The sequence below is a fragment of the Ornithodoros turicata genome, chromosome 4, assembly GCF_037126465.1.
Source record: "Ornithodoros turicata isolate Travis chromosome 4, ASM3712646v1, whole genome shotgun sequence".
NCBI classification, from domain to species: Eukaryota; Metazoa; Arthropoda; class Arachnida; order Ixodida; family Argasidae; genus Ornithodoros; species Ornithodoros turicata.
Genome location: NC_088204.1, coordinates 78,517,622 through 78,537,050, shown reverse-complemented (window position 1 = coordinate 78,537,050; position 19,429 = coordinate 78,517,622). Strand labels below are relative to the sequence as shown.

Below are 19,429 nucleotides of genomic sequence, written 5' to 3'. Positions count from 1 at the left end.
GCTCCGGAAAACAATCGAGGTACGTATTTTGCCTGCATCCCTCGGTACTTAACGTAAGAGAAGAGCAGCGTAGGAATGCCCATTTGAAAAGATTAGCTGGTACAATGTGAGAACAAGGGAATGCTGGGGGTTAAAAAAGGGGGACACGAAGATAACATTGATGCTCATGGCCTCACTAACATGTTAATGCGGAGCTCCGTTCGTTTTTCAGTGTCATGGAAGTGTTATGACACTTTCATAAGCAAATTGTTTAGCAGGGATGAAACCGAAACAGATGTATAAATACATCAAAATCAATAGACCTCTCCCTGTTTGTAAACAAAAGACGTCATAGTGTTCGACAACCATTCTAACGTTAGCACTTATTAACTCATCCTAAATACATTTTTGAGTAGCTTGTACATGTCTGAGACGGAGCGAACTCAGCAGTCCGATTGACATCGTCATCACGCTGTTGCACACTTCTCCTTGTGTTTTGTAGGTTGGACACTCGCACAAGAATTGCGTTCTTAACATCGGCAACAAGCTTCTGTTCTTCTACCGAACACCGTGGCCGAACAGCAGTCTGAGCGATTCCTCGTGCCGCCCTCTATGGGGGCTCCTGAAAATTGGCGCGACCGGATGAACCTATCTCGAGGCTAATCCCTGATTGGCCACTTGCGCGCGTCGTCCCCGCCTCTTCCGCCACCCAACCCTGAATCGGTCACCGGTACTTTCTAAAAATCATGAGAAAAGGGCCGACTTCCGTGTCTAAACTAGCAGACGACGCATGCTACGGGTGCTGCAGGTGGATGTGCCTGGCTCTAGAAACATCTTTAGAAAGCGGTGGAGCGCGACTGTCAAATTTGACTAATAGACCGTGTTTTTCTGTGTGTGTACATAAACCAATTTACCGACGGTAAGCACGCACGTAATGTACCATTGAGTATATCGGCTGCAACAAGCAATATCTGGCATTGCAGTCCTGAAGAGAATAGTTAGCCCTTCACAACAGCGCAACAGCCACTCATACTGCTTCTGAAGTGACTGGGAAACCAATTTTAAACACACAGCGATCAACAAAGCACCTTACCTATTGGAGCCCCTGTGAGGCGCTTGACACGGAAGCGAGGACACTGACGTCATTTCCGCACGAAATTACCGGTGACCCATTATCTATTCGCCTCGGACTTCGAGGGGAGCGTCGCGCGCCTTTTGTTCGACGACGCCTTGGCTTGACGGTGGCCAAACGCCGCGGCAGGACGCTCGATATAAACGCTGGAGAAACGCCTCACGCGGTTGGCGCTTTAAACACAGAATTGGCAGTCCGCTTGTCTCGGCTTTGCTTTTGGCAAGGGCATAGAATAGGGAATAGAAGAAGGGCATAGAAGAAGGGAAGAGAATGCCACAGGCCAGTTTGCCCCCGTGAGAAAGTACACCTATAATTGTAGCTGGAAAAAAGAAATACTTGCATTCCAGTCCGTGTGTGAGGAGACGGTCACCGAACGTCCGTTCCACCATTTGGGCGTCTCTTCGGTTGTGATACTCAGCAACGGATCCCGCAGTCCCATGTCTTCCGTTAGCCTGCGCATCAATTTCTTAGATGCACGTCAAGCTGAGCTCGAGCGACATCTAGACTCAACAGAGCCTGATCGCAATTTGAATGGTCCTTAGGAATCGCCTTCCAAGGGACCATGCACGAGCCACGCCGTGACCATGGGAACGAGCCAAGATCAGGCACACGTGTTGCCGCACGGAGCAATAGGGATTTCATTCGCTTCCGATCGTTTGCAGCGATTAGCTTATACCCCTGTCACACGGGCATTTTCGATCCTGCTCGACCGAACCTGTTTGAACCCAATGCAGATCGGATGGTGCTACACGGCCGCTTCCAAGCAGGATCGAACTTTGATCCTGCTTGACTCAAGACAGTTCCCATAACAGGATTGAGAATTTCAAGACGGCTCGACGGCCGCCATTTGCATCCTCGACCACGGTGAACTGTCATAACTTAAGACGGACATGCGCGCGAAGCTACAAATGATGCTTACATCGGTATACGATAAATTACCACTAATATCGCTGTTATATAGGAAACGCGAAATTAATGAGTTCCGTTTATTCATTTGCACAGGTCAACCATTCAATGCGCATTGAAAGTGGCCGTGTAGCAGCGTCAAAACTCGAGCGTGCTCGGGAAGTTCGATGCAGATCGGATTCGAGAAGGATCGAAATGCCCGTGTGACAGGGGTATTAGATGGACTAAATAAGCTTCGCTTCAGAGTATCGACACTGAGGTCCAAGGGGGAGCAGGAGCGCCATTTTGTTTCCGCACCACACCGGTACCATCCCGAGTTGAGGTTCAAAGACGGCTAACATAATGCTCTACGATAGAGAAGCATGTGTGATTGTCGTGCGATAATCCATGTATTGTGAACCATAGCGCCCAGAGGATGTCAAGGTGAGCTCAAGGTTGTCAACCTTGATGAGCTGCTTGCAAACGAAAGGAACATTTCACCCGTGCACGATAGATGGCGTCGTGCGCCCGAAGTACGCGTGGATAGCGTGGCGCGGAAACAAGATGGCGCGGAAACAAGATGGCGCATGCTCGCTCTTGGAACTCAGTGTCGATACTCTGAAGCGTAGCTTATCTAAACAGATGACACCGTGACTCTGTATGTCCACGTAGGTAAGGCGGAACAAAAGGCACGGATCAGGCTCCCTTTAATCTAGAATGCGCTCCTTGAACACAAGAGGCATTCGAACCGCTCCAGACAGAAAGAAGAGACAGTGTTTAAAGTAAGGCAACCTGTAGACGTTGAGCTGAGTCGAAGCTCCGTAGGATTTCCACCAGAAGGTAAGACAAGCTGCGTCGGTCGCCCTGCGTTTGCCGAACACAACCCTTGCGATAGAATGGGCCGTGTCCCCGAGCGAGGAAGTATTCAGGTACAACACGTGACCTGTGAAAACATCGAGGAGCTAAAGTGACACTCGCTGGCAGTAGTGGTTGCACTCAGTCAGCGTTCCGCGAGGTATCTTTGTGATTTAAATTCAAATTCAAATTGTTTTTGCGTTATGTAAATACACAGATGTAGGTACAGGTGAAGGAGCCAGTGGGGATGAGGATATCAATGAGCATTAGAATTAGTATGGTGTACAGTGAAAATGCACCGAAGAGCGAGAAATACAGTCATACACTGCCATACAAGTACAATGATACAAATCGTGTACGTACACCATACACGAGCAAAAAAAAAAAAAATCATACTATTTAACAATGTGATGAAACTTGTATAGCCAACAAAACCTTATTCAGGATCATTTAGTGTACAAAGTAAAAAAAAAAGGAAGTCTACTTTTCCTCTTCAATGACTGAAATAAGTTTAGTCTTCCGTATTTCAGGTGGACAATTTGTTCCATTGTGATACGCTGCGAACACAAATGACAGTTTTTCATAAGTTGTTTTAACTCCCGGGATTGGGAATACGGTATCACAACAAAAAAATTTAATTTATATTTACACTTCGGCACGACCGTGTAAAAAATCCCGCAGCACACATAACGTTCTTCTCCGATTAATCTCCCTACATGAACCTCAATTCACCCCGCTGCATAGGCGGTGAGTTTTCGATATGCCGGAGGAGGAAGGCGCAAAATATAAATCTCGTTAGCGAACATTATGCGCTTCCACGAATATTCTGAAGGACCCGCAGAACTTCGTGGTTTCGGATTCTCCAAGAGTTGTTCTCCAAGTTCTCCAAGGGATGTCATCAAGAGTTGGTATCCCTATCTAACCTCACAACAGCGCCAGCATCTGTTCTCTTCCCATGTATTCACACGTGCGACATCCTCACAGGAGATTCTAGCAGAAGAAAAGGCGAAAACACTCCTCACAACCCTCCTATAAACACTCCTCCCAAGTTCCGTCACGTGCTATGTTCAGCAGACGACACTTAGCAGATGACACGGTCAGCCTCATTTCCTGTCGTCTGCTACGGAATATCTCGTGGCTGAGAGTGGCGTGGCGTGAAGAGACGGTGTTCAGCCCTGGTGATCGCGTGACTGCAGAAATATATGACGTTTTCCGCATCTTCCGCTGGAATATTCTGGGAAATGTCGTTCGAGTGAATACACGGTTCACGGAAGGTTGGAGGTGTGACAGCAGCTGTGGCAAGAAATGGACATTCGGGGAGCAATGTTGCGAGACGCGTCGGCAGATTGGACACTACATGTTGTCATACTTCTCAAAACGTGAAATTATATCACGACACTTCCGCTTCCGTACGGGAACAATATTTTGACGAGGGTACTGTGCGAGGCACTTGGACTGTAATGTCATCAACCCGATAGGACTTTGAACACACGAGACTGAGTCCCTATAGTGTTTAGTCCAATGCATTTCATATCGTCTTCACGTGGCCCAAGGTCCCGAGCTTTTGTATTGACTAGCAACACATTAACCCCCTCCTGTGACGCTTACCCGCTGGAGAATCCAATGTGTGGTCTTTCACTCCTACGGTCCTGGCGCTCTTTACCACCCACGATCGAGCATTCAGCGGGTGACCAGCTAACGTCCACCCCGAGCCACCTTCGAATGTGCTCGTTGCTGCGAAGAAGGTACAAACGGAAAGTGATTAAGAAGAACTCACCACGAACGGATCATCCACGTAGAGTCTGCACGTGGGCCATCATTGCAAGACTGCATTAACTACCACTTTGTTGTTGTCTATTGTTGTTGTTGATCTATTAACACTACATGGTAGCTGTTCCTCATCCACTTTCATTACCTCCACAGTGTACGAGCACGATGTCGCCAAAAAGATTTCATAATAAGCACGCAGCTATAATGCTTTACGCTATACGCTTTCTCCATGAACTTAAGGCGCTTAGAAACTATGCGTTTCTAATTCCATTCGTCCGCTGAATCCCACTGCCTCTAAATACGCCGTTTGCAACACTGTATCGACGGAGGAAGTTGATATCCACATTTTGCAGAATTGGAGAGGAAAAAAAAAAAACACGATCGCGATGCCCCAAAAAAGGTGAGAGGGTCCCTTCAAAGACTACCCAAGATAGGCAGTGCCAGTTATGAATTTAAATCCCTTTCTTTGGCCCGGAATTACGGGGGAAGGAAGACACGTTTATCAGAGAGAAAAGGGCTAACCAGGCACAGAGACGGCTTGCTATTCCTTTAAAAAAATAGAAATAAAGTGACCGCAACAACGCGACAATTACGGGTGGTGTTTCAAATGTCTCATAAGTACCTGTAGGTGGACATTCTCCCGGCGTGATTTTTATGTCATCGACAGCTATTGCACCAGAGCTCACGTCGACCTGTATGGTCACCTGGAATGTGAGTGGGCTTACTGTTAGCAGATGTAAATTACGACACTCGAAGCACGTAACGAAACGGAGACGTCAGTATAGCTGAGCGACGTTTTCGACGCATATATAATAATTGATGACATGACCGCAGAAAACAGTAGTAAGATTATGTTGAGAAACTACGGCAATGAAGAACGCCGGCACCCCCGCCAGGGCAACGTTTTTGACGCATATATAATAATTGGTGACATGACCGCAGACAACAGTAGTAAGATTATGTTGAGAAACTACGGCAATGAGAAACGCCGGCACCCCCGCCAGGGCAACGTTTTTGACGCATATATAATAATTGGTGACATGACCGCAGACAACAGTAGTAAGATTATGTTGAGAAACTACGGCAATGAGAAACGCCGGCACCCCCGCCAGGGCAACGTTTTTGACGCATATATAATAATTGGTGACATGACCGCAGACAACAGTAGTAAGATTATGTTGAGAAACTACGGCAATGAGAAACGCCGGCACCCCCGCCAGGGCAACGTTTTTGACGCATATATAATAATTGGTGACATGACCGCAGACAACAGTAGTAAGATTATGTTGAGAAACTACGGCAATGAGAAACGCCGGCACCCCCGCCAGGGCAACGTTTTTGACGCATATATAATAATTGGTGACATGACCGCAGACAACAGTAGTAAGATTATGTTGAGAAACTACGGCAATGAAGAACGCCGGCACCCCCGCCAGGGCAACGTTTCTGACGCATATATAATAATTGGTGACATGACCGCAGACAACAGTAGTAAGATTATGTTGAGAAACTACGGCAATGAGAAACGCCGGCACCCCCGCCAGGGCAACGTTTTTGACGCATATATAATAATTGGTGACATGACCGCAGGCAACAGTAGTAAGATTATGTTGAGAAACTACGGCAATGAAGAACGCCGGCACTCCCGCCAGGGCAACGTTTTTGACGCATATATAATAATTGGTGACATGACCGCAGGCAACAGTAGTAAGATTATGTTGAGAAACTACGGCAATGAGAAACGCCGGCACCCCCGCCAGGGCAACGTTTTTGACGCATATATAATAATTGGTGACATGACCGCAGGCAACAGTAGTAAGATTATGTTGAGAAACTACGGCAATGAGAAACGCCGGCACTCCCGCCGGCATAAGCGCGAGAGCAGCCTTCCACCCGGGCGCCGTCTGTGGCGTACGGGAAAAAAATCGCGATAAAAGTCGGCGCGACGGTGGCGCTGCCCTGGCGGGGGTGCCGGCGTTTCTCATTGCCGTAGTTTCTCAACATAATCTTACTACTGACAACACCACCTAGATCCAGAAAGGCTGCGCGCTCGTCGACGTGACATAACAATTACGAGCCAGCCAATCGGGATCGCGTTCTCAACGGCCGTAGCCAATCACGAACGTGGTTTCAGCGGTCGTGGCCATGCGAAAAGAACCACGGTCCTCTGCGAGTCGTGATTAGGCGTCCCCGCGTACTAAATGGGAAGCCTCGGAAATAAAGTGCCAGAACTGTCTCAGTCTTTCTCAAAGCTGATTTTCTGGAAAGCATCTTGCACTATTTGTCTAAATATCTAGGTCCGCAGGTTCCAGGTGAGCTGCAGTCATTTGCGGGTTCTGGAATTCACTGAACGGTGAATTGCTGTAGCAGACGAATTCTGACTCCTAATTGCAAGAGGGAGAGGAGACAAAGGGCATGCTTTCTCGATCTAGGTGGTGTTGCCACAGAACGTAGACCACCTCCATCGCACATCTACGTAACTAGTCTCCTACCCTGTATGCCCGACCCTGGTCGGCAAACCGTCTTGCTTCCATCCAGCTGAATGGTCCCCGTAGAGGCCATGCCGTGTAGCCTCGTCCTGTGTCTATTTCGAGCCTGGAAACAAGGAACAGCAACCATGGAGGAAGGAAACACAAGGAGCGGCCCTTCCGACAGTTTTCGATCGGGGCGAGCGTAGCCTGCTTCGCATTGCATTCTGGGATACTCCTGTCTACCAGGTGACCGCTCACATGACCCTCCAGACAGCACGGCGCCACCGGAGCAGACGACGCGAGTTATAGTACTGTCACAGTTCAGATAGCAGTATAACGTTGAACGCGTGCTCGCACTTTATTTCTGTATGTTCGAATGTTTACTCTTCTGGCAGAAGACCAGTCACAGTGTGGAGAACGCAAAAGGAGTACGCGGAACGGGAAACATCACGTGTGGCAACGGTGACTTCCAACGTATGTATTCAGAACAGTATTAATCAGATTTGTACAACAACAGAGGATATGAAATGAATCTGCAGCACAGTGTCAGGTCCGAAACGAACAATTGAAGATGACTCGAACAGACACAGGCGACTAAAAGAACTGATCATGTACTTACGAACAAAACGTGTTCCTGTGACAGAGCTGCTTTCAGTTCAACGAGAGCCGAAGCCGGGACAGGAACACATTACCATACATCGTTTCTACGATGGTGCTCACATTTTCACAATCAATTACTTTCGAAAAGCAAAATCATACGGAGAGCAGTGCGAGAAACAAAGCCTTGCAAAACCGACACTCTAGAGGGGATCACGTGGTGGACAGGACGTAATGTCAATTTTGACTCGAGCGACCGCTAGAGGGTGGCTACACTAGTCTGGCGCGAAGAGCCGCTCCTTGTGTTTCCTTCCTCCATGACAGCTACGGAATGTGGCTGGGTGGCTTTATTTGGTGGTATTACAAAAGTAGCTGCTTCCACGATGCTCGTAATAAATGAAGTTACCTTTAACAAATTGATGGTTGACGACACAGTAGGAGTGCCAGTCCTTACCTGGACGTTCCAGAAGCAGCGACCCACAAAGAAACGCAGAAGCCTGTATCATTCAGATTGGATGGCAACTCTGGGCTTATCAATGAAGCGGATGCTTCGGGCGACTGGTCAGGCAACTCAGCGTACGCAAACCGACCTGCACAAGTGTGGTTCGTCATTGTACAAATAAAACCAAGGACTGTCTCCTGTCTTTTCACCGAACAGATCGACACAAATGAACACGTACTGCTTCTGGTGTAAATCTCTGGCGTGGTAATGAGAGATGTAACGAAAGTCGGCATAATAAGTGTCATCGTGTACTGTTCTAACAATGAAAACACCTACGGCAGAAACACGTAACAACTCAGTTGCACACCGCTGAAACGCGCTCTGTGAAGTCGGGGTCGGAACGCGTTCGCAGACATTCAATTGAGCTTCCTGGTGTAGCTGTCCTAGACCACCGTGCCCAGATGACGGAGCTGCAGCGTTATAGCGATAGCATACTCATGTGCACGGAGCTTACTGATACGTTCGAACATTCGACAAACATATAACGCAGGTCATCCGCGCACATCGTCGCACCTACCGATAACTTTGACGATAGAATGAAAGTAAAACCTAAGTAACGAGGTTCTTACCTGAGTAAGACGAAGTCGTGGCATCAAAGCGTGGCAGGGACGGCACTTCTTTCGAGGGGTCCTTAATCGCCCACTGGAGTACAGTGTTGTTGGCAGTCCAACCACAGAAGCTGCCGTCTTCGAAGGTGCAATCTAGCGAGCTCCCTTTGTATATAAGAAAGCTAAGAGATTAGGCATACCAGGGGTACTGCAAAATGGTAGCGCGCTCACTTAGACTACGTTACTGACTCTGCGGCACAGCTTTTATGGCCATATTCTTAAACGATCCTCTACTCTTACTCCTGTGAGCGAAAGAAAGAAGCGCTTCTCCATTTGAGGAACCAATACGTTTCAGTGACTTCCTCGGGTACTACTGCCACGTAGTACCCGAGGAAAACGTTCCTCGGCTTGGAGGGGGAGGGGGGAATTTAGAGTCGAGGTCGATTTATGAAGACGCAAAATCGAGGATCACTTAAGGATTCCGCCGTAAATCTCGCAAAGGCGCCTTACACCGTAAGAAAAATTTCCGTAATTTTACTGCACAAATGATTGCAGGCCTTGTTGCATAACAGGAACACACCACAATCGCCCCCCAAACCCCAAGAAAGCGCTTGATGGACTTGGCGCTTTGGTTACTTCACTTTGACAATATGTGCTGCTACCTCAATGGCATTGCCGAGTCATACATTACATCGACTTCAATCGCCCCCATCTTTGATGCGCCCACAACATTGTTAAAACAGCGCCCCAAGTTTAAAAAAAGTGACATTTTTTCATGTGATAAACAATGGCACGATTTTCATTTCGAACTTTTTTTTCTTTGTCGATAATTTGCGCCCCAAAACATCTTGCGCCTGGTGGCGACCGCCCCTACGCCCCGCCCCCCTCACGATACGCCGCTGAGTGCACACTGTAGTGCAGGGTGAGTTTTTTTTCCTAACGCGCGTCAAAAGTAGTTCACTGAAGAGCCACTAGGCTGTGACAAGATTGAGAAAGATGGCTCAATGCAGAGGCCTCGTCAAGCCTTCTGGCTTGTTACTCTCTCCCATAGGAAAGGAAAATAAAATTTAAATTCAAATTTCAAGAAAGATCGTTACCTCGCGGTAGGCCTGTGGTGGGAGATCCAGCTGAAAGTAACCACGTAAAATTCAGATCACTTCAATATAATCTATGGCATTCTGTTTCCTGAAATTCCCCAACGCACACCAAGAAAGCGTCTCTCACTTTTGTAGAACTGAATGCCCAGGAGTCCAACAATTCCTCTCCGTCCATCGGAACGCTTCGTTCGAACCTCGATTTGACTCTGTTCGCCGGTGTAGAGGTAAATGTGGAAATCGCTCCATCCGTCGCTCGGAGGCAGTTGCACTTTCTGCGCCGTAGGTTGCTTAGTGGAATCGAAGGTCCAGTGAACCAATTCCAACGACGTGATGTCTGTTAGTGAGAGAATATACAGAGATACAGAAATGATATACGGAGCCTTTATATATCGGGCGACAACAGCGATCGCGAGCAATACGCCACACGGTGGTCGCTGTGTAGACTGAACTCACACAGCGTCCGTCCCAAACACAACTCTCTCCGTCAAGCCCTTTCGCTCGAAATCAACGCCTTTCGGGAGTTCTAGATACATTGATTCAGCAAACCACTGCTCTGCCCTCAGGGCCTCTCTTCACCTTTCTGGATACAGTAGGACCTCGGCTCTTACTGTGTGAGGGGGTCACATAATTGCATTCCTCGCATCACCAACACATCACCAACACAGGGTAGAGTATCGCCTCTGGACATGAGACTCCCCTCTCAGCATTTCACAATGAAGTTGTTGTTGTTGTTATTGTTTTGTCGTTAGCGCCAGCAGCTTCAAGGGAGGAGGAGCACGCAGGGGAACCGCGTTGAACTCTACAGTAGGATTTCTAAGAGTGTAACGTAACGTAGCGTCTGTTCTGTTAAGCCATGGCGTGTATGTGAATGCGCATGACAAGATGCGAGGATTTTCATGGAAATTCATTTTTTTTTATTCGTATGGTTTCGTACGTGGATGACGAGAAAGAAATGCTTTGGGTCTTGGTTGGATGCCGATTACATCGGTTTTCTGATGTATATAAGTGCATTCTTGAAAGTTATGGCATATTTGCGTGAATGTTTTCTTGCAATGAACAAGAAAAAAAAACGTTGCATTTATTGAGAGTTTTTACTGCATGTTTGTTTACTGCATGTGAATATTTTTGGTGCGTAGGTGCACGTGTATTTCGGGAGTTTTTACTGCATATTTTATCTGCGCTCTATTCATGACGCCCCCCCCCGGCTTTTAGTCTATGCTCTACGTGGCTACGAGGCCGGAAAGAATGAAGGGTACAGATAGTGTGAAGGTCAACTGAAGGTCAACTGAAACATCCCCCACCCCCTATATCCACCTCTGGGAGCAGTCTTGGAGTAGGGAGTCCGCGACTTCATCGTAACTCACATCTCAATCTCAATTTATTTTTTCTTTATCACATCAGCATCGCAAAAAGAATATAGAAAAATATAGAGGGGGCACGAGACGCGCATGGGTCCTAAATCTTGTTCTGTCCGGGTATTTTTGTCCGCGTCTCTCAGTTTTTCCTACGCCACGAGCAGAGAAAGGAGCCTGAATCACTTACGTTTGCCCTTCCGCATGTAGGTGACAGAGATGGTGTCATTACCACCGGTGGCAAAGACGGGACTGAAGAGTGATGTCTCTTGCTGAGCATCGCTGATGGCGGTAGATGCGTCGATGTAAGCAAAGTATCGTTCGTCTTCTACTGCAGTGCAAGCGATGAATATGAGTGAACATTCATCATCATCATTCACCATTTTCTCAAGTTTCCCCCTCATCCCCCATTTTGCCGTCTCAGCGGCGAGACATCCAGCTTAGAGATGCGAATCACCGGGAAAAAAGTGGAAATTTTGGGGGGAAAAACTGATCTTTTTTTTTTCGGTTTGTTTCCTCGTCTACGGGAAAATTCCACAAAATTTTCCAGGCGACAAAATTCAAAAATGTAAATTTTCGTGCCTTCCATAATGTTCCAACCCGCCAACGGTGCCTTAGGTGCCTATCATCTGCCAACAACCACCAACTTAGAGCTCCGTCTGTCTGCTCCTAGCGATCGCCATCGCGTTCACATAATGGAGGGGACGGGTTGTTCCAGTTACTATGGCGGGCTAGTCCTTCTAGCCCGCCATACAGTTACCTATCGCTGAGCAGACAGCAGTCCCATGGGATGCTCTGCTCTGCATTTATGCCTAGAGGGTGAACAAAGCTAAAGTTTGTAGCTCCTTTTATGCTGTGGCTTGGCCGGCAATGCTTCGATTCAGCAGTAACCGAGTTTGTTTCGATTTTTGCCAATTTTTCGGGGAAAAAAACGAAAGAAGACGTGTTTTTTTTTTCGAGCGATTAAAAATTTTTGCTGCTCGATTAAAAAAAAAAGGTTCCTACATGGGGGGGAGGGATATGTTTATTATATATAAAAAATAAGAGGGAAAGGTTAGCCACTGGTATGGCGGCTTGCTATTCCCAGGAAAAAAGGGGAAAAATAAAGGCAAGAGAAAGGCAAGGCGTTCCTACATTGTTCAACGCAATGCGTACGGAAAGGTTGGCTTGTCGACAGGCGGCGCCAACAGCCCATAGGCAATAAGCTGGGATTGACAAATATGTCCGCAAAAAGTCGAGAATAACCGCATTCGCTTCCGCATTGTGGTGTCGAGAGTGGTCGAAATTAAACAAATGAGCAAACGCAATCGCCCGCTATACCTAGACTAAAACCGTGACCGTGAAATTCCATGGGCTCGTATAGGAACATTTGCAAATGAATGTAATGTTTTTGTTGACTACTACCAATTCGCTGAGTTCGAGGATGCAAATGACGGCCTTCAATCCGTCTCGAGAATTTCAATCCCGTTTCACAAACTGGATCTCGTTAACCAGGATCGGAGTTCGATCCTACTCGAACGTGTCCGTGTAGCAGAGCATTGAGCTCGATGAGTATTGGCTCAATGCGGATCGTAACAGGCGTATGGGCAAAGGAGCTCTGGTACCGCATCTACGCTAATGAGAGAAGGATTCATAGCAAACCTGGAGGAGTGGGGATTTGAAAGTCTTCGTAGGCCGCACGTCCTGATCCGACTCGCCAGCGGAACTCCGGCGGGCCCTGTTCCACGTAGCCACATAGATTATAGGTGAAAGAACAGTCCAGCAGGCTATCACAAGGCATGGGCGTCGTTCGGACATTGCCGATGCCAAGTTCTGAAGTCCCGGTCGACTTCACAGTCCAGTTCGTTTTCAGCACCAACTGAGTAAGAAAACAAACAAGAGCATTTCTCTAACAGATTTCATTACGGTACAACCTACGAAGAAACGCATTAAAATTCACTCCAAGCGCACTACTTTTCAAATAGTACTGTTACTGAATAGATTCTTGTCGAGTACGTGCGTGTCAATAGTGCATCAAAAACCGAGATTATACTGTTTCCTTAGCGGGTTCTTTCTTTTCTTTTTTTTTTACGACCACGATGTTTATGAAAATGTTTATGATGTTTATGACAACAACTTTTGTTGCGAGATGATGAATGGGGAGTACTTCAGTGCTGGTGGTGATGTGAGGACGGAAATAATGAGCCCCTCCACAATAAGGATCGAAGTCCTATGGTATCCAAACAGGTGGAGACAGCTTTGAGGGCAGATCGTTTGTGGCCTGGGACCAAGCGATTTTGTGAGAGAGAGGGGCAAGGGTCCAGCTCGTTAAGGGTTTCTGGAGAGTTGCGGATCGGGAAGGTTGGTATCGTGGGCAATGGAGAAGAATGTGCTGTAGATCGTCTACAGCACCGCGGTGACAGCATTGGGGAGAGTCACCTTGTCTCAAGAGGTAACGTCACCGCGTTTTAAAAGCCACACCGAGGCGCATTCGATGAACTAATGCGGCACTCATACATTAGTCAGGTCATCGTGCGTGCTTAGAAGTGCCTTGCGTTGATGATTTGTGAGGATGATAACTACCACCTTCCACAATGCTACAGAGGTCGTCCTACTGAACATCTTGGCTTATGCTTTGCCTCATGCCTATCAGGAGTTAAAGTAACGTGCATTGTAATCTCGCTTTGCAGTTCATGCTGATTAACATCCTTCGCGGTGTACGGTGTATGTGACGGACCTGCACCATGCCACCAAAGTGTAAGCATGTGCACCGGACGGATTCGAACCCAAAACGTCCGTGGAACTCAGGACATAGCGGTACGCTTGCACATGAATGTGCGCACCCACGTCTTCCGTGCTTACACACCCTCAACAATTGCATATAACCTACGATGAGTAACAAAAAATGAAGAAATACAAAGTCTAATTCACGTACTCTTAAGTTGCTACCAGGTGACCCATTCTGAAGTCCTACGAGGGGCACTCTGGCAAGCATCCAGTTATTCCTAGGGTAATCCGGCGTCCTCCAGACGATGTCATTCCGCTTCTCCCCCGTGACAGCAGCACTGATGCTGGATGAGGTCTCGTCACTCCGGCGGTACCAAAACTCGAGGCAGCTTGGGAGCGTCTCCCACGGTGGGCTAACCAAAGACACGTCATGCACTCCTCTGGTGGCCCTTGCGACCAGTGTGTTCCCTCCTGGACAAAAGGAGACGGGATTCGTGAAACCAGACGGTCGCCGAGTGACTCTTTGCTCATGCATGGCGTACCCTTCGCACGTCAAAGTCTTACCTGACTGCAAAGCTTCCGGAAATTGCCGAAATTGCACAGCGTCCTGAGGAAGTTTCGCCCGGTCCCACTTGGTGTCCATGACCTCGGGCGTTTCCCAGCCACATGTATCGTGATCGAAGTCACAGAGACCTGCATGTTGTTGTAACGAAGCCAACCAGGTCAAATACGGGAGATTTGAAGACATCTTTAGGCTAAGTAAGCAAAAATGATTATGACTTCGTGACATATCACCTAAGCTGTCTTCATCGGACATGCATGGGCCAGGAATAAATTTCAGACCGGTCAGAGCAACGAGACCAATGAAGTCCTTTTCGGCTTCAACTTCAAATGAGATCTGGAACAAAGCGAACTGTTTAGTGCCCGTCACAAAGTAGAGTACTCGAGCGCCTTGTTGGATCTCTGGACATCCAAATATAATAGCGGATGGGAAATCTACATTTTATTACGTTCTGAAGATTCCTTGGAGTCGAATGTTTCATGGCTTCGGGGCAACAAATGCTGAGCTATTCAGCGACTATAGTGCTTAGTAGCGTACCCTGAGGTATGCTATACTCACTTCCGCTTAACTACCTACTTGCTACACAGGGGAATTTGCGGTTGCCAACAAGGCACGTACCACGTTGTTCGCGTTGTCCAGAATCAGAGTCCGCCTGGCGCGGTACCAACGATCAGCCGTCGTACCACCGGAACGCCAGAAGGGTTTCCGAGTGCTGCTGCTGTCTTCTGCACTGACAGTGACATGCAGTACAGAGCGGTCTCCCGAGAACATATGGTAGAAGAATTCAACACACGCAGGCCCATCCTGCCTCGGCACCTTGACGGAGACAAGCTTCGCAGCCGTGGGTTCTTGATTCCCAGTGGTGTCACCCTTGAAGAATATGTATTCTCCGAGTTCTGCAAGAGGAGAATGTGATCGAGTCAGGCAAAAGGCCCTGTTCCTTTTCTGACGGCGGCAAGAGGTTTCGTCGACTTTGCGTTCCTAATGGTGTTATCTGTTGTGGTATGAATACGCGTATCCATGGCAACAGATACGCATGGGTTAACATCAACGGAACCGAGCACCGTCTGACTCACGCAACATGATGCATGGGTAAACTTTTATCGGTACCCAAGCAGCACATCTTTTTCCCAATGTCGGCCCAATATTGAACCAAGACTGGACGAATAGTGGGAGAGTATTGCCAATACTGGTCCAATCTTTGCCCAACGTTAGACCAATATTCGTAATGTCGGCCCACTATTGGACCAGGACTGGACTACACTCTTAAAAATGAACTTCACCGCATAGCACGCTCCTAGTCAACCATCATCTCGAATGATATCGTTATCTGCACTGATTTGTTGTACGCCTCCCGTTGAAAACGGGAGGCGTACGCCTTTTCTGTGACAATTATGAACAGCATAAGTGTCACAGAAAAGGCGTACGCCTCCCGTTTTCAACAAATCAGGGCAGATAACGATATCATTTGAAATTATGGTTGGCTACGAACGTGCTATGCGGTGAAGTTCATTGTTAAGAGTGTAGTATTGGGCCAGTATTGCCAATATTGGTCCAACATTGGGCCAAGATGTTGCGCTGCTTTAGTAGCTACCCTGTACTTTGTTCTGCCAACCCTTCGTACGGCTGCATCAAGTGACTTCACGCACACAAAGACCGATGCTTGCACTGTTCAATGATGTCTTAGGATCGGTACGACAATGAGCGATCTGGACGTTTAAAATGTGCACTGCATTAACTTGTCATTGTCCACAACGAAAAACTTACTTGGCCTTGGAGCCGGGAGAGGACCGGCGAGTGCGCTTCCAAACTGCCACCTGGAACCCTTGCTTTGCCAGTTGCAGAAGGAACCCATGTTGAAATCGCAATCCAGGAGATCACTCACAGCTGCGTGCAGCCAAGAAACGAAACGATGTGAGCGAAAGCCCGAGAACCAAGAGCTTAATACTCTGTTGCATATACGATGATGGTTCTCCGCAGGCGAATTGCATAGCTTCGCACATTGCGTAGGACCACCACGTTAATCCTTGCGTACGCAAAGGCGATAACGTGCGATATACTAAAACTCTATTATTTTCGTACGGTGGTCTTGTTTCGCTGTGCTTCAGCACTTATAGAAGGGCGACCTGGTTGTGAGGTCTGCTATCGCCAGGGAATGTTGGGAATTCTCAAAACGGTTCCCAAAACGGTTCCAAAAGTCGATCACTGACACCCTAGCTTCCTAGTAGGACTTTGAACTCATCTGGCTACACCCCTCCAACAACAAACTTAGACTAGCCCTCGTTTCCATTTCCGAGGCCCGTTAGAACACGGTCAGGCCAGCAAGACCTTCGTGCGCAATTGAATAGAAACAAGCATTCGGACATTTATTTTCGGGACGCAATATGGCTGCGGAAAGACTCCGATTTTTACTGGACCCCCAATATAAATGCCGATAACTCCCCCCCTCCCGAATTACCTTGAAAGAAAATGAATGCCGAAAACCACAAACCCTAATTAAGATATAGCTCAATGCATTCCTGGGCAGAACAACAACAACAAATAAATTGATGATAATGAATGGGGACAATGTCGTTTTTATGAATATGTAAAGCCGTTTGATTGAATCGTTGACTGAGAAATAAAAATACGGAGAAGGCCGCTTGAAATTCCTTTACTTACAAGCGTTGTTTATCATTCCAGGAACGGTATCGCATTTGTCGGCCGAGTAGAAGGTGATGTCGTCTAGGGCGACGTAGCCCGGATTTCCGTCGGGTACCGGCAGCGCCATAAAAGATACCTAGAGGACAGTGCATATAACTTCAACATCAGAAACATAAATGAGCAGCATTGAAAGAAGCTTACGTAAGAACTACCAGTGCAGCTACGCAAACTCTAAGTGAGCTACACTATGCCGTGCACGCTTGCAATAAGAAGGCTTGACAGAAAGTCTATAGAAGTTACACCAGGGGGAGTTGTAAACCTCGAGTCACTCATTATGTCGTAATATTCGTGACTGTGCATCGCACCTACGCTGCCAGCTATGCACAAGGACCTGGACCCGCTTTCAGGAACCATGAGGAGATTCTCCGGAGCTTTGCTCCGGAGCTCTTATAGCGCTTCGGTTGCTATCCTCAACGCTGCTGGTGCGTAGATCACTGACGAAGTTACTGTGGACGGTACTAAAGAATTTTCTCAACGTCCGTGCATGCTACTCTCTGTTCACCTCGTTCTTGCACGTGCAAATTGCTACTATAATCCTCTCTAGCCTGTATAGGAGGTCTTACAAAAGAAGTGAGCTTACCCTGTTCCCTTTTGGAACACGAATGCGTCCAGGTGTCCATCCAGCCTCATTGCTGATGTCTGCCGTCCACTCCGGGACAGGCAACCCATCTGTATTAGGGGGTGCGACAAATACCTGTGGAAACAGTGGAAAGTGTGCCAGAGTCACGTTCCGACTTAGATTTCATTCCTATGCGAATTGGATTTTCATTCCTTTTGTATTTCTATTCATTTTTATGATTTTCTTTTTCCTGTTTGTGTGTGTGTGGAAAGGCTGAGTCGGCTTTGATCCGTGGAGTATTCTTCGTTGTGATGAGTAGAAAACATATTAAAATAGCGTCAAAAATTGAACCGCACGTTCATGATATTTTGAATGAGAGCATCAATGGTCCACGTTTAAGTAGTATACAGCAGTCACAGTACTCTGTCATCGTTTTGCACAGCCATTCCGACATTCACATTCGATCTTAGATGCTGGTCAATACACACCTTTCCACCGATTTTTCCTAATAAAGGCACCATGTGCCAAGTTTGTGTCATGCTCACTCAAACTCAAAACTCCATTCAAATTCAACTCAACTCTTTCATGCCCCCTGTCGCTATTATACATGCACGTACCATTAACTTTGCTACCCAGGGGCCCGGTATTCTGTAGAAGAACTCCATACATTGTTCCTGCCTTGACTGAAGATCTATGACAGGACTGTCCAGATGTGCAGCGCTCCTGTCGTTCGGATCAGCCATTGTGGCGTATAAATATGATCCTGCTCGAGAACAAGGAATGGAAAAGAAAGTGTAAGTTTGGCGCCTCTCAGAAAGATGACACTTTTTGTTGTTTTGTTGTGTGCGACCAGGGCACAGCCTGTGGACTGCATGCTGACTTAGGACTTCAAGCGATTCAACTACTAACTCTCCGTTAAGAAAAGAAAGAGAGAAGACAAGGAGATGTCACGTACGCCCGGCCGTCTGCTGCGTTTTGCATCCCAGAGGATGGAATTGAGCACGGATTGAAACTCCCTCTTATGTCATCTACTGAGGCCAAGAAATTCGCAATACTGGCCGCTTTGAGGCACGTCTCCTCGTTGGCGCCCATGGCCTTTGCGATCCTAACTGGCAGTATAGTGGCTCTGGAGGCGCTGGCCTCTTATTCTGCTGGAGTCATCGCTGACACCTACACTACAATCATGGGATCACGAACTTGTATCCCTGGGACACGGTGTGGTATTCCAGTGGATTCGGAGCCACATCGGACTTTCTGGCAATGATCGTGATGACGGCCTCGCTTGGCATGCCCACGACACTGAGCAGCCAACTCTCTTTCTTCATACGCTCTGTGTCAGCTAAAAATCCGCCGCTTTATTGCCAACTGCACACAGCTCTTTCAGCAAGAAGCTATACGCACTAATAGATACATTCGGTCTGCTGACCCGCTAGTGATACATGCCGAGACTGGCGGCATCCCGCGCATCGACCGGTCGTTGCTTCATTGGTCGCGACTGAATGTGACACGAACTCCACTCCTCCTGTTTAATATGAGCCAACTTCCTTCACCTCTTCGCCCCACATGTCATATAGAAGCAGGCGTGCAACGTATACTCCTTGCCTGTCAGCGCCAGGTCACCGGTCCAGTCTCCGGCGCCATCTCGCTCATCTAGGCTATTGGGAGCTTCCCTCCCAGTGCTACTTGGCCCTCTGTGCACGTCTCCGCTGAC

The 19,429-nt window shown here is 47.7% G+C and overlaps 1 protein-coding gene across 2 annotated transcripts in view; it reads right to left on the bottom strand.

The window, feature by feature from the left end:
- LOC135392014 (MAM and LDL-receptor class A domain-containing protein 1-like) overlaps nucleotides 1-19,429 on the bottom strand; it is a 118,538-nt gene that overhangs the window by 71,138 nt on the left and 27,971 nt on the right. The window contains exons 14-32 of one of the 2 annotated variants that reach the window (XM_064622626.1): nucleotides 18,336-18,481; nucleotides 17,740-17,853; nucleotides 17,118-17,235; nucleotides 16,224-16,343; nucleotides 15,075-15,352; nucleotides 14,690-14,792; nucleotides 14,459-14,587; nucleotides 14,103-14,365; nucleotides 12,830-13,046; nucleotides 11,379-11,519; nucleotides 9,964-10,170; nucleotides 9,837-9,866; nucleotides 8,761-8,904; nucleotides 8,144-8,279; nucleotides 7,114-7,216; nucleotides 5,244-5,325; nucleotides 4,460-4,585; nucleotides 2,789-2,939; nucleotides 1,452-1,563 (exon numbers count right to left, since the gene is read on the bottom strand). In XM_064622626.1, coding sequence (XP_064478696.1) covers nucleotides 1,452-1,563; nucleotides 2,789-2,939; nucleotides 4,460-4,585; nucleotides 5,244-5,325; nucleotides 7,114-7,216; nucleotides 8,144-8,279; nucleotides 8,761-8,904; nucleotides 9,837-9,866; nucleotides 9,964-10,170; nucleotides 11,379-11,519; nucleotides 12,830-13,046; nucleotides 14,103-14,365; nucleotides 14,459-14,587; nucleotides 14,690-14,792; nucleotides 15,075-15,352; nucleotides 16,224-16,343; nucleotides 17,118-17,235; nucleotides 17,740-17,853; nucleotides 18,336-18,481 — 2,720 coding nt within the window. The remainder of the gene's footprint in view (nucleotides 1-1,451; nucleotides 1,564-2,788; nucleotides 2,940-4,459; nucleotides 4,586-5,243; nucleotides 5,326-7,113; nucleotides 7,217-8,143; nucleotides 8,280-8,760; nucleotides 8,905-9,836; nucleotides 9,867-9,963; nucleotides 10,171-11,378; nucleotides 11,520-12,829; nucleotides 13,047-14,102; nucleotides 14,366-14,458; nucleotides 14,588-14,689; nucleotides 14,793-15,074; nucleotides 15,353-16,223; nucleotides 16,344-17,117; nucleotides 17,236-17,739; nucleotides 17,854-18,335; nucleotides 18,482-19,429) is intronic. The other variant, XM_064622627.1, reaches the window with a different exon arrangement.